Source organism: Anolis sagrei, chromosome 3 (genome assembly GCF_037176765.1).
Source record: "Anolis sagrei isolate rAnoSag1 chromosome 3, rAnoSag1.mat, whole genome shotgun sequence".
Taxonomy (NCBI): Eukaryota; Metazoa; Chordata; class Lepidosauria; order Squamata; family Dactyloidae; genus Anolis; species Anolis sagrei.
The window spans coordinates 147038375-147053890 of NC_090023.1; the positions used below are offsets into that span (position 1 = coordinate 147038375).

Sequence of the window (15516 nt, forward strand, 5' to 3'; positions counted from 1 at the left end):
GATATAGATTAGATGTCTGGGAAACACTCTGAGCTGCATGGCAAAAAATGCCCTTTGCACGATTTTCACATCTAATATTTTCTGTGTAGCTTTACCTGTACCTCAATAATAAAAATGTCACATATGAAGCATAATTGAGATTCTGGCTGTGAGACCCATGGAGGGAATATTTGTTTTAGTTTATTGCTGGGCACTACCAAGAACCTTTATGGGTTAAGATAACATATTGGATTTTTTTAATGAAACACTCCATTCTCTTTTGTTTTCAGATGGCTAATTGCACTACTGTTTTCCTCATGCCAGAAGCCTTTGAAAATCTCTTTAGTTACTATAAATAATAACTCTGATTTCATGTGTCCAAAGATTACAAAGTACAAAAGAAGCCTTCTCTTCTCTTCTCTTCAAGTTCTTATTCTTCTTTGCCCCATAAGTACTGTGGGATATCAACTGTCTACCAGTAATATGAGGAGGAAAATAGTAGGAGAAGAAGAAAATAAGAATAGTTTCTTCACTGTGCTTCCCAGTATTCCTGGTGTCCAACCAATAAGTTTTAGATTACTCTTGGTGTAAAAGTCACAAATAATAAGCTCTCCACATCCCTTTTCATGCTGCCAAGGTCTTATTCCATTAAGCACTGAGATATTAATCCATATTGTCCCAGTGTGAAAATGATCTAGGAGTCCTCTTGGACAAGTTAAACATGAGCCAACAATGTGATGAAGCAGCTAAAAAAGTCAATGGGATTTATGGCCTGCATCAATAGGAGTATAGTGTCTAGATCCAGGGAGGTCATGCTAACCCTCTATTCTGCCTTGGTCAGACCACACCGGGAATATTGTGTCCAATTCTGAGCATTGCAATTAAAGAGAGATATTGACAAGCTGGAATGTGTCCAGAGGAGGGTGACTAAGATATTCAAGGGTCTGGAGAACAAGCCCTATGAGGAGCAGCTTAAAGAGCTGGCCAAGAGGAGACATGATGGCCATGTATAAATATTTAAGGAGAAGTCATCGGGAGGAGGGAGCAACCTTTTTTTTCTGCTGCCCTGGAGACTAGGGCACAGAGCAATGGCTTCAAACTACAGGAAAGGAGATTCCACCTGAACATGAGGAAGAACTGTGAAAGCTGGTCAGCAGTGGAACTCTCTGCCCCAGAGTGTGGTAGAGGCGCCTTCCTTTGAGGGTTTTAAACAGAGGCTGGATGGCCATCTGTCAAGGGTGCTTTGAATGTAATTTTCCTGCTTCTTGGCAGGTGGTTGGACTGGATGGCCTACGAGGTCTCTTCCAACTCTGATTCTATGAATGTTTATGGACAGTGAAGGCGTGCTGATGTGACTTTCTGGATCTTCAGAGCTACTGAAGCTGGGAAAGGGCCACACAGCAGTATACAAAGGAGGAATATTTACATTTTAAATAGACGGAAGTCCTCACCAAATTGAAAGCTAGGTGTGACAGATTTGAGAGGAAACCAATTTTCTAGGATAAGCAGTTTATTTCCTGATATCATATGTAATCTTTTGGTTTCATTGATTTAGAGATTGTAAATCCCAGACTCCTCCTGAGTCTCACATGTCTTTTGCCCTGAAACCAGAATCTCTCCACTGTTAATAATCACAGTAAAGTACAGAACAATGTTCATAGTAATTTGCAGACATAGAAGAACACATTTTATCATTCCACTAGTCCCATGATAGTTTTCTTCTGTTGGACAAGATATCATTATTTATACAACTTTGCAATAAGGACAGTAAGACCACTATTTTAAAGGGGCATATTTTAGAGGCAGTGGCTATGGTGTGTACTTGAACCAGAGACAATCGTATCTCTGTTGTCCAGACAATACCCTCGGGCTCAAAGGATATTTGCCTTTAAACCAACCTCATCAGCAGTTGTGTCAGGGCCTGTAATAAAGATAGTGCAACCTATTTCCATGGTCTACATAATTAATGAAGTATATAATCCAGAAGTAAAATATAATGTAATGTTAACAATTTCTTTGGAAACAAAATGTATGATGCTATTATTTCAGATCAGAATAAATTATCTAAACTAAAATAGATATAGGAGAAAAAATAATGGGAGTCAACTGACTATGTTTGTTAGGAATGAAATAGCATAGATTGATTGCTTGTGTGCCTTCAAGTAATTTCTGACATATGGCAACTCAGTCACAGGGTTTTCCTGGCAGAATTTTTTCAGAGTGGTTTTGCCCTTGCATTTCTCTGAGATTAAGAGAGGCTATCTACCCAGAGTAAACCCGGTTAGCTTCTGTGGCCAAGGAGGGAGTCAAAGCCTTGTCTCCTAGTGTCTTCGGGCACATCTACACAGACCATTTAATGAAGCATAAAGATGACTTCAAACTGTGGCGGCTACAAAATGCATGCTGACAAAGAGTGCTGCAGTGTGAATTAAAAAGTTTGAAGTACTTAGAAAAAGTTGCAAGAGAGTTCAAGTTAAGCCCCTGAGTGCGCTTCAGTTAACTCTAAATCTAAATCACATCATGCAGAGAAATCAACTCTGCAGAATGCATAGCACTTAATATGCACCTGCCCATACTGGAGCATGTATTCAGAATGGAAGGGGGGGGGCTGCCAAAACGCTGGGCAGCAGGAGGCTAATTGACTTTTTGGGATCATTCACCTCAGCAGATTACCTCCACGTGCTGTCACTTTCCTCATCCCCCCCCCCCCCACCTCTTATTCCTCCAGAGTGCTGATGCGCATTTTGCTGGGAAATTGGGAGAAAGAGGGAATCTGTGGATTCTGGAACCAGCTTGAAGCCCCCTTCTGTGGTTAATGTAATCACCTTCCTGGCCTCTAACCTATTCCAGCCATGACAATCTAATCATCTGCACAACAAAACCAGTTTCTCCCAAACCAGTTCCAAACCAACCTATTGGCTAGTGTAGATGTGCCCTTTATTTAACACTAATACCATTACATCTTGTTGGTTATATAGATTATTGACCATATTACAAACAACACATTTTATTTAGTTGGTTTCGGTCAGTATTTTGCAATTGCCAATAGAGAAAAAGCCACAATGTCAGCTGCATCTTTACTCGATTTTCCAAAAGCAATTCCAATGACTGCTTGTTTGATCAGTTTGCATATTCTTTCAAAATAAGACTTTTAGAAATCCAAGCTTGTGAAATTTTACAAAGATATTCAGAACATATATCAAACCATTCACTTCACTCCACAATGCTATTTTTACAGCCATTAGCAGAGATGGAGGCTGCTAGATAAACATATTCCCTGTTAAATTGTTTTTACTTCCTGTGGTTCATTTCCAACAAAAATTTCTAAAGAGAATTAATGCAAGTAAATAATCTTAATTGATTTCTGAGTCTGTGTAGGTGGCTAAGAATGAGCAATGCACAACTGCTACTGGAGTTTGTTATTGAATTTTTCTGACATCTGAATTGAGAGTGTTCTAGATGATTAAAAACCTCCCTATAATAACTGTATGCGTTACGTTTTCAAATATTGCAGTTCAACTAAATGTTATTTATTTTCCTGCTTTCTTCACATATACATAGTAAAGGTAAATGTTTCCCCTTGACATTAAGTCTAGTCGTGTCCGACTGGGGGGTGGTGCTCATCTCCATTTCTAAGCCAAAAAGCTGGCATTGTCCATAGACACCTCCAAGGTCATGTGGCCAGCATGACTGCATGGAGCTCCGTTACCTTCCCACTGAAGTGGTACCTATTGATCTACTCACATTTGCATGTTTTCGAACTGCTAGGTTGGCAGAAGCTGAGCCTAACAGCAGCAGCTCATCCTGCTCCCTGGATTTGAACCACCATCCTTTTGGTCAGCAAGTTCAGCAGTTTAACCTGCTGTGCCACTGGGGGGCTTCACATATACATACTTATGGACAAAATGACTGATAGCCTGTGTAATGAAAATTAAGTGTTTACAAGTTAGGTTTGAAAATTAATTTGATAATGTTAAAAGAAATAAAATTGGAGGACTATTTCACTGCCACTGACACAATAACTGGAGTAGTTTGATTGAATTAGTGCTGAATCCATGTGGGAGCTATTTCCTAATTCCATTTCACAGTATCCTGTTGTAGCTTATCCCCATTAACATCCCCACTGGCTTTCACCCAAACCTATATTGGTCTTGAAAGCAAAACAGTTCTCTCAATGTGATGTCACATCAGTACAACGCTCCTCATTTCAAGTTCTCCATATAAAGTTCCTTCAAAGTTAACAGGATTTTTTAAAAATGTAGAAGTGGAACTGCTAGTTTTGTCAACCAATCCAGGAAAAAAAATGCCAGCTCAACATTCCCTTTGTTTCTTTGAATCTAATTCAATTTCGGTCCAGAGGAATTCATTCTCCATTATGGCTGTAATGTCTGTCCTCTTACCTAGGAGTAAGTCTCACAGAACTCAATTGGACTTCTGTATAGAAACATATAAAATCAAACTGTTAATGAACAGTTGGGCAGAAGCATTAAGCATTCATGTTTCCCCTCTGGCACTTAACTGAACACAAGTGTTTCTGACAATGGATTTCACTTATCTCTAAGTGATGGGTTTAGAAATGCAACCTGATCCAAGATGTCTTTACTAGAAAGCGGGATTAAACTCCCATTGAGTTTAATAAAATTTAACACACACAAGCAAAGGACCAAAGACTTTCAGATATTTGTGGATATCCATACACATACAGTGATCCAAAACATCTTTACTAGAACTAGGTATTACATTCTCACTGAATTTAATAAAATGTAACAAAAGACCCGTGGCGGGTGGGAGAGAAAGAAATGGGAGATGATGATGAAAACTTTCAAATTGCACTGAGTGAGCAATAATAACCATATTAAAAAATTATAGAAGGATTCCATGAGATTTCCTTCTGAAGAGAAAGCATGTTCTCCTAAATGCATCTCTTTGCTCCAGTCTTACCAACCCATTCAAAGTGAGTGACCTAAGTGAAGCAGGATGTGATGGAAAGCAGAAGATGAGGAGGTAGAAAAGCCAAGGAAAAAAATGGGACAGGTACAATTGAGAAAAACATTTTTCATAATTATTCAAGTGTTTAGCAACGAGTCTGTGAGGAACCCTAAACAATTGCAAAGTGGTTCATTGTAGTTTATTGCAAATAATACACAAATATTTTACATTTGTTGTTGTTGTAATAACAACAAATCAGAAGTGAAAAATCACAATACCCCCTAGTTTCCAAAGGTTATGTAGATCAATAAATAAAGTAACAAGATGTTATGTGATTTCAGCTCCATTAAAATCGCAGGTTTGAGGAGCCCAGCATGTCTGGCTTTCCAGAAGGCCAAATCAGACACAAATCAGATAGAAGACAAATCCTGAGGTTTATTCTCAATGGCCAGAGAGGATGTCAGTGGAGAAAGTACTGACATACCCCAACTGTGAACACATGGGTTTATTTATAGTACATTTGAAAGAAAAAAAGAAGCAGTACAGAACAATAGAAAATTGCTGTGCTGGTTTCCCATTGATCCTGAAGGGAGCCAGTTACGATTCACAGTGTCACTGGAGGAGGCACAAGTCTGCTCTTACTTCTGAGCCAGTCAGAGGTGAGGTGGAAAATTTAATAAACTGTCATTCGTGGATTTGAAGTTGTGTGTCTGTTGTGAGTCCTTCCCAGAAATCGGGTGCCTCTGGGTGGAATACGGTTTGATGGTTGGTTGATGGGTCCTGATGATCCAATGCCAGCTAGATAAAGTAGATGCTGGCCAATGTACAAAAGTTGTTTAAGGTGCAATTACATATAATGGAGCATTCACAGATAGGTGCTATTGATGAGGCAACATTCCCAGGGTTAGCCTAGATCATATCATGTCAGGTAGATAAAGAAAATTGGATTATGGTGATATTCTCTGGGTGAGGGTGAGGCAAGGGCAAAGTGAGTTCATGTTCTAGGGAATTTTCAAGGAATTTCATAGAAAGGTTACCTTTTAGGATGATTAGAAATTACCATGTGGTCATATTACCATATTTTCCAATGAAATTCGTATATTTTATATTATTCATATTGTTGATGAGTCTGATTTCTCAATTTCAGACCTAAAAGGTCAGCAGTGGCTGCTTGATGAGTAAACATACAATGTCCTCCCTATTTCCAAACCAAGTTTGGAAATACTTGGTTCAAAACCAAGTTTTACCTTTTCCTTTGATTACATTCTACACTTGTTTTCCAATCGCAGCTCTTCAGTTGCTTTGCACTTATACTTCTGATGGGTTTCCAGAACTTTCTTTATCTCTGTTCCTGCTCTAGAAGTATGATGCAGCAAACGGTTAGCTCGCCTAGCAACAGAACCATATGAGGCATTATTCCATTCCCAATCCTTCACAAAAATGTCAGAAAACAAGCCCTCTGCTCTAATGAATTCAAACATGCTATAATTCTTTAACATAGAGGGTCGGCATCAGCCACCTCTTAATGTATAGGATCAGCCTCAGTGAAATCTAGCGAATTAAGCCATGTAAAGAGAAAAATCTTAACAAATTAATAGTTTAAAATGCAACTAGTTATTGGAACACAATCCAGACTCATCAAGGCAGCTGAGGGTCCTTCCACATAGCTCTATATCTCAGAATATCAAGGCAGAAAATCGCACATTATCTGAGTGCAGACTCCGAAAACCCAGTTCAAAGCAGATATTGTGGGATTTTCTGCCTTGATATTCTGGGATATGGGGCTGTGTGGAAGGGCCCTTAGAGCCAGCTGAGTGACATTAAACCTAAAGTTCTGCTAAATCTAAGCTGCTCTTAGGCTATAGGTGCTGGAAACTCTATAGGATTCCTTTGTATCTGGCCTAACACTGTGGCTATTAGCGTAGTGTCCATGACATTGAATCTGGCATAATTGGGTTCTTTCCTTGCTCTGTCCCTTAGCTGCTTCTGTTTTGGACTCTGAAAAGAGCACAGTGACAGTCAGCATATGTCATGGCAAATCTCTCTGCTGAGTGGTTTCTGAAATCAGGTAGCAGACAGGGGTTATGTGAGCATAAACATCGGAAGACTGTTTCAGTTGGCATAGGAGGCATTTGCCTTTTCCCAACACTATATCTAGTATGTATTTCAATCAGGATTGTGCTATTGCTTGGTTTAAAAAAACTGCTCCCCTTGATTTTTTAAAGGAACGTTTTCTGCCTGTTTTACTTCGTTTTATTCTATATTCTATTATTTATACCTTTCTCTTATAAACCACATCAGAGAGGTATCTGCTAAAAAGAGATATTTGGCACAGATACAAAAAGGGGACTTGCAGCATTAGAGACAACATTTTCAGGTGTGGGGTTTTTCATAATACATTTCTTTTTACTTGGACCTAGTACTCAGCAGGGATTTTCTTCTGAGCTAGTTAGTTTTGCTGCTGTTGTTCCAGTTGAAGTATCCTACTTTCATGTTGAACAGTGAAAAAGGCAGAATTGCTTTTCATTTTGACAGCGTCTCTGTTTTTGTTTTAGTGAGCATCCTCTAAGTCACTTGGTCTCTGACTCGGATTCTGAGATGGACAGCACCGAGCAACTAGCCCTGGGCAGCACAGACACGCTCTCCAATGGGCACAAGGCTGATCTGGAGGCAGCTAAGCGTCTGGCAAAGAGGCTCTACAATCTGGATGGTTTCAAAAAAGCAGATGTAGCCCGGCACCTGGGGAAGAAGTACGTGTGGGTATTAGGAGAAAAGACTGTTCACCCAGAGCTCTGTTAACCCCCTGAGGGAATCCAGCTACATTCATGCAGAAATATCCTGAGGAGAAAGCCTTGTGGAGGACATCAGATAAGATACCGCCTTCCCTCAAGAATAATAAGTAAACCTCTGGCTAGCTTGGCTTTATGAGAGACTCGGCATGGCAGTGTTTTCTGCATGGCCCACATAGTTTATGGCCCGGGGATGATCTATGCTGCATTTTCCGTAGCTTGACAAAAATGTTTGCACTAACCATGTGTGCCTTCACTCTTAATGTATACCCAGCAACTAGAGAATACAGCTAACTAGAAATTAAGGCACATAAGGATTGCTGGAATCAAATATTAATCAAAGTCTTCTAGGCATCTTTGCTGGCTTTGTATAAATACTATCTTAAATCTTGTCTTTGTGCTTCTTGTTGTGGTGATCATGAAGTCCTCGTGTTTCTCTTGTCTTAGTTATTATCCCTCTGTCATAGGATAAAAGTTTTTAAAATCATTTTTCCTTCTCTTTCTAGTAATGATTTTAGTAAGATGGTCGCAGGAGAGTATCTCAAGTTCTTTGAATTCACTGGAATGAGTTTGGATCAAGCTCTGAGGTGAGTGTTCAGGATATGTGCAATACTTGAAATGGTAAAGTGGAGAAAACTGGGTTTAAAATGAGTTCAGTAGAAGATTGTCTACAGTTGCTTTCAGGATTAACATTTATTTATATCCGTGGAAATACAGCAGTTCTAAATTTTCTCATTAGACTTCTAAGCAGCCCTGGCAGCTCATCAGCACTGGATAAGCCTTCTGTTTTCCCTGCCAACCCCAAATTGACAAACTAGGCAGAGTGGATCCAGCACCTAGAGGGCAACAATACAGGGCCAATGGGCTCCATGTAGGCCGTGGAGCAGGAATGGGTGGGTCACTAGTTGTGAAAGATGGTCTTAGATTTAGAGCAGGTTTAGATTGTTCTTTTTTGTAGTGGGGTCACCCTAGACATGCGTCTGTCAAAAGAGATGCAGATGCTTAGGTTTTCTAATAATATGTCAAGTACTTAAAATGTTCTGAGAAAAAGTGCTTTTCAAAATCATTTGATCTCTTCCTAAAATTGATATTCAGATGCTGAGATTTTCATAGTCACCTTGGGGATAATTCCCACCATTGATTGCAAGAGATGTATTCCCCTGCTTCATTATCTGCAGTTCATAAAACAAAATTAAATGAGTGTACAAGATATAGGATATACGTGTGTGTGCGCGCGCACATGATCCAAGACAGCCATAAACAAACCATGCCTCCCTTTTTCAGCAGACAAGGAGTACTGGGAGGCAGTGGGTGGAGGGATAAGTTAAATCAACAATGCTGCAGATTGGGGGGGGGGGGGGTTGTCATTTTTCTCTACATTTCATTTTGCAATCAAACGCAAGCAGCCTCCATACCAGTATCCATTCTGCTAGAGAGAAAGCAAGTTGCCTATATTGTTCCTGTCTTTCTCCCAAGCAAGGAGAGGTTTCTGTCTGGTAGAATGGGGCATGAGGGAAAAGATTAACACCTACTCACCCTCACCTACTCATCAACCAACTATTGGCCTGCATCGCATTAGAACTCACATCTATTATGCAACATCCCTGCCTTGTTCCCAGAATTTTAGAGCGGGTCAAAAAATGACTGTCTTCCAATTGAACCCTTCTGCTTTTCACAATAACTAGTGCTCCCCATCATCACTTCACTACTGAAAATTTACTAAGGAAAGAGGGAATCACAGCACAATATTTTCTGATATTTTCTTTACAGTCCCCTGAATTTTTCAGTGCCTTTCTTCAATCCAAAATGTCTACCATTAGATGAACCTGGATACAAAAATGTACTCCAGAGAATATCATATTTAAAAGAGCATACATTAGGGGACAGAAATGCATGCATTAAGGAAAATTTCTTCCAAATTTTTGCATACATGAAATGATTGTGCAGTTTCTGTAGGACTTGGGGGAAAATAGGAGAGAGGAGGGGATAGAAAGAGAGAGAGGTTGGAGACAGAAAAATAGATATTTTCTCATCTTTGCAAAGGCCGGTGGGCAAAAGACAGGGGACCTGCATTCACTCACGTCTCATACAATGCAATTTTAAATGGAGAGGGAAGACAAATAGCAGGCGTCTACATCTTTCAATATTTGAAAAATACAGGATCAAATAATTGTTTACTATGACTCTTTGCTTAGATTACCCTGATATACAAATTTTAAGTTTGTCTTTGATAGCTGAATTTTTTTCTCGGCTTTTGAAGGCTTTCCCTGTTATACCAGTTTATTGACAACTGTATTCCAACATGAAGTTTATATATTTAAACACCTTTCCCCTGATCAGGAGCTTAAAAAGCTTCCAAAGCAATTTGCAGATTACTCTCTATTCTCTGGATTGCAGTCTAAAAGATGGAAAGCAGAAGGGATGGGAGAAGGAAAGGATAAAAGGTGCATCTACACTGACCATTTATGTCGGTGTGGTGTCGGAAAAACCTGCAGGCATCTTTAAAGTGCTTGCAGGCTGTTCTGATTTAACTCAAGGCAAGCCGGCTGATATAGCTGCCTCTTGGGTTAAAAAAACAAAGGGAAAAGTCCTATGCGGAATCAGTATTGGATGCTTAGACAGGCATCCCAATCTAACAGGGCCCAGGTGACACAGGGATGTGGGATAGTGTCCTTTCCGGTTCTGCCTCACACAATTCTTGTCATATGAAAGGAGGGAAATTGCATCTACTGCATGGCCTGCAGATTCTCTTTCTGGTTCCATGCCATCTAATTTGCAAAGGAGCTTAGGAGGAGCTGCGGGGCCATGCAGTATGTGCCTTTTCTTTCCTTTTCAATAGCAGTGACACAGGCTGGCATTTGGGCTCCTGCTCAGCAGCATCCAACCAATTTCAGTATGGTTGGGCAATGTGGATGCCTTCCCATCACCGAGGTGGTTTGGGATTTCCCTGTTGGGCCACAATGCAGAGTGGAACTGGTATTTTGCATGCCGGTTCCCCTCCATATTTTGTGGCTGTGAAGAACCAGTCAGAGAAAAACAAGCAAATGCATGCATCAGTTCGTAATTCAAAAAATCTCAGAGCAATCAGCTAGGATGGAAATTGTTTTTGGAGAAGAGGGGTAGTTTTACATCTCTTCTTCCTCTGTTACAGTGGTTCTCAACCTGTGGGTCCACAGATGCTTTGTCCTTCAACTCTCAGAAATCTTAACTGCTGGTAAACTGGCTGGGATTTCTGGGAGTTGTAGGCCAAAACACCTGAGGACCCACAGGTTGAGAACCACTGCTCTATTGCAATGTAATCCCAGTTAACAATCACTGCATTGAACCCAGACTATTTTAGGACATTATCACACTACCTTTTAGTGCATGTTGTAGCCTCTTCACCCACAGGCTAAAGTGGATTCTCCTGCATGACATTCCTAGGAGATTCATAAGCAGAGCATAGGTCAGCAGAACAACCCCCAAGATAAAGTTTGACACCCCTTTATCCACCATGGCTCCATGCTGTAGAATCCTGGGAACCATAGTTTCATGAAGTCTTAAGCCTCCTCAGCTTCTGGGGAGGCACCAGCACTCTTTCACATTTTTCTGTCACCACAGACAAGGCAACAACTTCAAGAGGGGAAAGCACTTGATCCTGAAACAAATTTTGATTAAACATTCTGGTTTGTGATATGATTTGAGAGTTTTGAGGGCATGTTCCAGAAAATAAAGATGGTACCCTGCCTTTTGCTCCTAGAAAGTATTTACCCTCTTTGCATAGTAGTGTGTTGTATTCTCAGTTGTGTGAGGAATGGGGTTCTGTGGGACAGCACCTTTTGACTCATTTTAACCCGTTGACTGAGATTACACTTACTGGTGCATGGATGCTTGGAGAGATGCAAAAATGACAAGACTGGATTACTGGTGGTCCAACGGGAGCATTGTGTTGTCTCACAGCATTATGTGATGAGCATTATGTGATGAGGAGAAGCAATGGGTTCATATCAGTGTACAGGATGGAACTGTTTTCTAAATTTTATACTGCCCCAAGAAGAAACATTATGTTCCCATCAGTAACAGACTTCAATAAGTCAGTGGGTATTATTACTCCATGTAACTATTGGTCCTCCTTTTCCCCCAGGTCCTTTCTGAAAGAGCTGGCCCTTATGGGTGAGACCCAGGAGCGGGAGCGAGTCTTAGCTCATTTCTCACAGCGTTACTATGAGTGCAATCCTAAAGCTATCTCTTCTGAGGGTGAGATATCATGGAAGGAGAAAAAATGCTGGGTGAAATTGGGAAGCCTGGAGATCAATTGTTTCTGCTTTCAACAACCAGAGATCTCTGCTGGGCCAGTCTTGCAGATCACCTGGAGGGTCCTGCATTGCAATATCACTGGGTTATTTTCCAGTCCCAGGCTGGAACTGGGACTGAGTACTGATTGCTGAGGACTCTGCACCTTTTGCTTTCTCAAAAGGAGGAATGGAGGACAGAAAGCTAGATTTTGGTGGGAAAGAAAGTACAGGGCAGACTGCTTTGCCAACAACATCAGGAATTTGTTTTTGGCTTAATGGCACATCTGACTGGGAAAGGCAGTCTGGAGTGAACAACGTTTCTGTCAGCTGCAGACTTAGGCTGTTTCCAAAATAAATCCAATTTTCAGATAGAAGAACTTAATTGAAAACTACAATACAGGTTACTACAGGATATTATTATCAGAACTGTAGATTGCTCCAAGGATACACAATTTATAGGCTAGGCATTCAAACATTTGGTACACATATAAAACATTGGTTTAAATGGTACCCACTAATACCCTTTTTGCAGTTTATCCTTTCTTTCTCACCCTCCCCCATGTGTGCATGCACAGAGAGAGAAAGAGAGAGAGAGAGAGAGGATGTTACACAGCAAATAATATGTTTCATTGAACAACTTACACCGCAGTTCCATTTGCATAAAAATAAAAATAGTTTAAAAGAAAAGAAATCAACACTTGTAAAATTTAAAAACCACAACACAGCAACCTCAATAATTTAAAATATGTATATTGAAAAGTTTGGAAAAGCATATTCATGAAACTGAAAATATCAAAAATTGTTCACTTTGCTTTCATTTCCAAAACCCTTGGATTGATAATACAGTGTAGAACATTTTACATAACTCACATCTGAAAGATTTATTTTAGTGTCTATAAAAGAGTTGACAAAGTTCTGTAGGGGTTTTACCTGTCTTAGAAAATTCAACTTTTGGGACTATTAAGATGACATCTTCAGCTCAGGTGTAGCCTACGTCATGGAAACATTTAGTAAAATAAAAGCTGGTTGGGCTGGGGCTGATGATCTCTCTTGGATGCTTGTTCTACAGATGGAGCCCACACGCTGACGTGTGCATTGATGCTGTTAAACACTGACCTTCATGGACATGTAAGTGCACCGCTCCTCCTACTCACTACTCTTGAAAGTTTATTAGGGAGATATATCAAAGCAGCAATGCATGAAAACCTCAATTTCCTGGGCTAGGAATCCTTTGTCCTCACTTAAATGAATTACATTGTGTTATACTTCACCCAAACTGGGCAATTACAGTGCGTCAGAGTACCAAATATGTTTTTTTTTCTATTTCCAATAAGAAAACAGAATAAATGTTCCCGGGGCAAATCAGAAGAAGAGTAGCCAGTGGTTGGGGATTTTGAAACATTCATAGCTGTCCTAGCTTGGAAGTAGAATGATTATATTTACTGAGATATGTCCTGATTGTGAATCTGGGAAGGGAAAGATGGATTTGCTCCTATGCACCAGCGCTGGAAGAGAAAAAGAGAGGGCAGATTCAACTAGATAAAGCATTCTGGAGTATGGTAAAATGTTGCGCTTTCTCCTCCCTATGCCCTTGTAACAGATTACATGACTAGAAGAGATTAAAGAGAAAAGGGAGCATAAAAAGAGGAGGGATAAATGATATACATAGTGAGGGATTGAAAAGGAAATGTGATAAAACACGTCACTATAAAGGAAGACAAAGGGAAAAACATGAGCTGGAAGACAAGAATATTGCAATTATAAAGATTTATAGCAATTTTAAAAATAAAAACTGTTTCAAGGAGAAAGAAGGTATCACTGCACAAAGTTGGAAAAAGGCACTGGCACAGATCAAAAGAACAGATTCCCTTGGAACTCAGCCTGGAAGAAAAATGTGCCCAAAATGTACTGAGTGTGCTGTTGTAATAGCACATATTGAAAGCAATGTTCTTCTGCACCAATCCCTTGTGCAGCATGCATTGTCGGTCTACAATAATGACCAACTGGAAGAAAATTTCATAGATTTCCAGGTGACTTGAAGGTGCACACACACAGAGATATATACACACAGAGGGAAGCCTCTAAAAGGCTCACAAGCAGGGCATGGGGATAATTATATCCTATATCTGGTATTCAGTAATGTGCTCTGCTCCTGTAAGAGGAAGTTTCTGTAAGGGCCCTTCCACACAGCCATATAACCCAGAATATCAAGGCAGAAAATCCCATAATATCTGCTTTGAACTGGGTTATCTGAGACCACACTGCCATATATTCCAATTCAAATCAGATAATGCGGGATTTTATTCAGCAGTGTAGAAGGGGCCTAAGGCAGAGATCCTCAAGCGTTTTAAGCTGAGGGCTGGTTCATGGTCTTCCAGACTATTGGGCTTGCCTATCATTTGAAAAATGAAATCCTATGCACACTGCACAAATCTTACACATGAAAGAACCATACAATATTTAAAATGAAGAACAATTTTAACCAACACAAACCTACCAGTATTTCAGTGGGAAGTGTGAGGCCTGTGTTTGGCTGATGAGAGAATCAAGTTAATCAGGATTGTTTTTGTTGTGTGTCTTCAAGTTGTTTCAGACTTTGAGTGACCCTAAATCTAAGGTTTAAGGCGGGGGTCAGGCAAATGACCTTAGATTTCACATTCTGCCTGCAGTCCTTAGTTTGGTAACCCCTTCTCTAAGGTCAGAGTGAGAATTGTATTAGATGCAGACCATTTTGCAGCACTAAATCTTTTCCCAGTCATCTCCAGACCCCTATCTCTTTTTCTTTTCTTTTAAAAAGATAATTCTTTTTGCTTACAAGTGGTCAACCATCACTTTTGGAGGCCTTCGGGATTATGGTGGATTGTGTTTTGACCCACCACTTCTAAAGTCAAGGAACCTAGAATTTGCAACTGGGGGCCCTTCCACACAGCCCTATATCCCAGAATATCAAGGCAGAAAATCCCACATTATCTGCTTTGAACTAGAATTTATGGCAGTGTGGGTTCATATAATCCATTTCAAGGCAGATTTTGTTGGATTTTCTGCCTTGATATTCTGGAATATAGGGCTGTGTGGAAGGGCCCTGCAACTGACTTGAAAATCGTACACAAATGCTGCCACATAGCCTCCTGTGAGGCCAGAAATTGGTGTCTGTACTGACTGTAGCGATCTACCCTGCCCTAAGCTGTCATAACTAGTTGTATAAAGCCCCATCAATACTGTCATCGAGTCCAGTTTCAGAAACCTGATTATCTGCTTTGAACTGGATTATTTGGCAGTGTAGACCCATATAATCTCATTCAAAGCAAATAATATGAATTCAGACACTTGATTATATGGCAGTGTAGATGCAGCCTAGAGCCCTTCCAGATGGGCCCTACATCCCAGGATCTGATCCCAACTTTTCTGTTTTAAACTGGATTATATGAGTCCGCACTGCCAGATAATGTGGGATAAAAAGAAAACCTGGAATCAGACTCTGGGATATAGGGCCTGTCTGGAAGGGCCCTAAATCTTTCATTGAAAGGACTAATGGGAGCCAGAGC

General features: G+C 40.3%; 1 protein-coding gene across 4 annotated transcripts in view; it reads left to right on the forward strand.

Moving 5' to 3' along the window:
* PSD (pleckstrin and Sec7 domain containing) overlaps window positions 1-15516 on the forward strand; it is a 128021-nt gene that overhangs the window by 58844 nt on the left and 53661 nt on the right. For 3 of the 4 annotated variants that reach the window (XM_060769221.2, XM_067466947.1, XM_067466946.1), the window contains 4 exons: window positions 7464-7664; window positions 8204-8284; window positions 11821-11933; window positions 13041-13099. In XM_060769221.2, coding sequence (XP_060625204.2) covers window positions 7464-7664; window positions 8204-8284; window positions 11821-11933; window positions 13041-13099 — 454 coding nt within the window. The remainder of the gene's footprint in view (window positions 1-7463; window positions 7665-8203; window positions 8285-11820; window positions 11934-13040; window positions 13100-15516) is intronic. The other variant, XM_060769222.2, reaches the window with a different exon arrangement.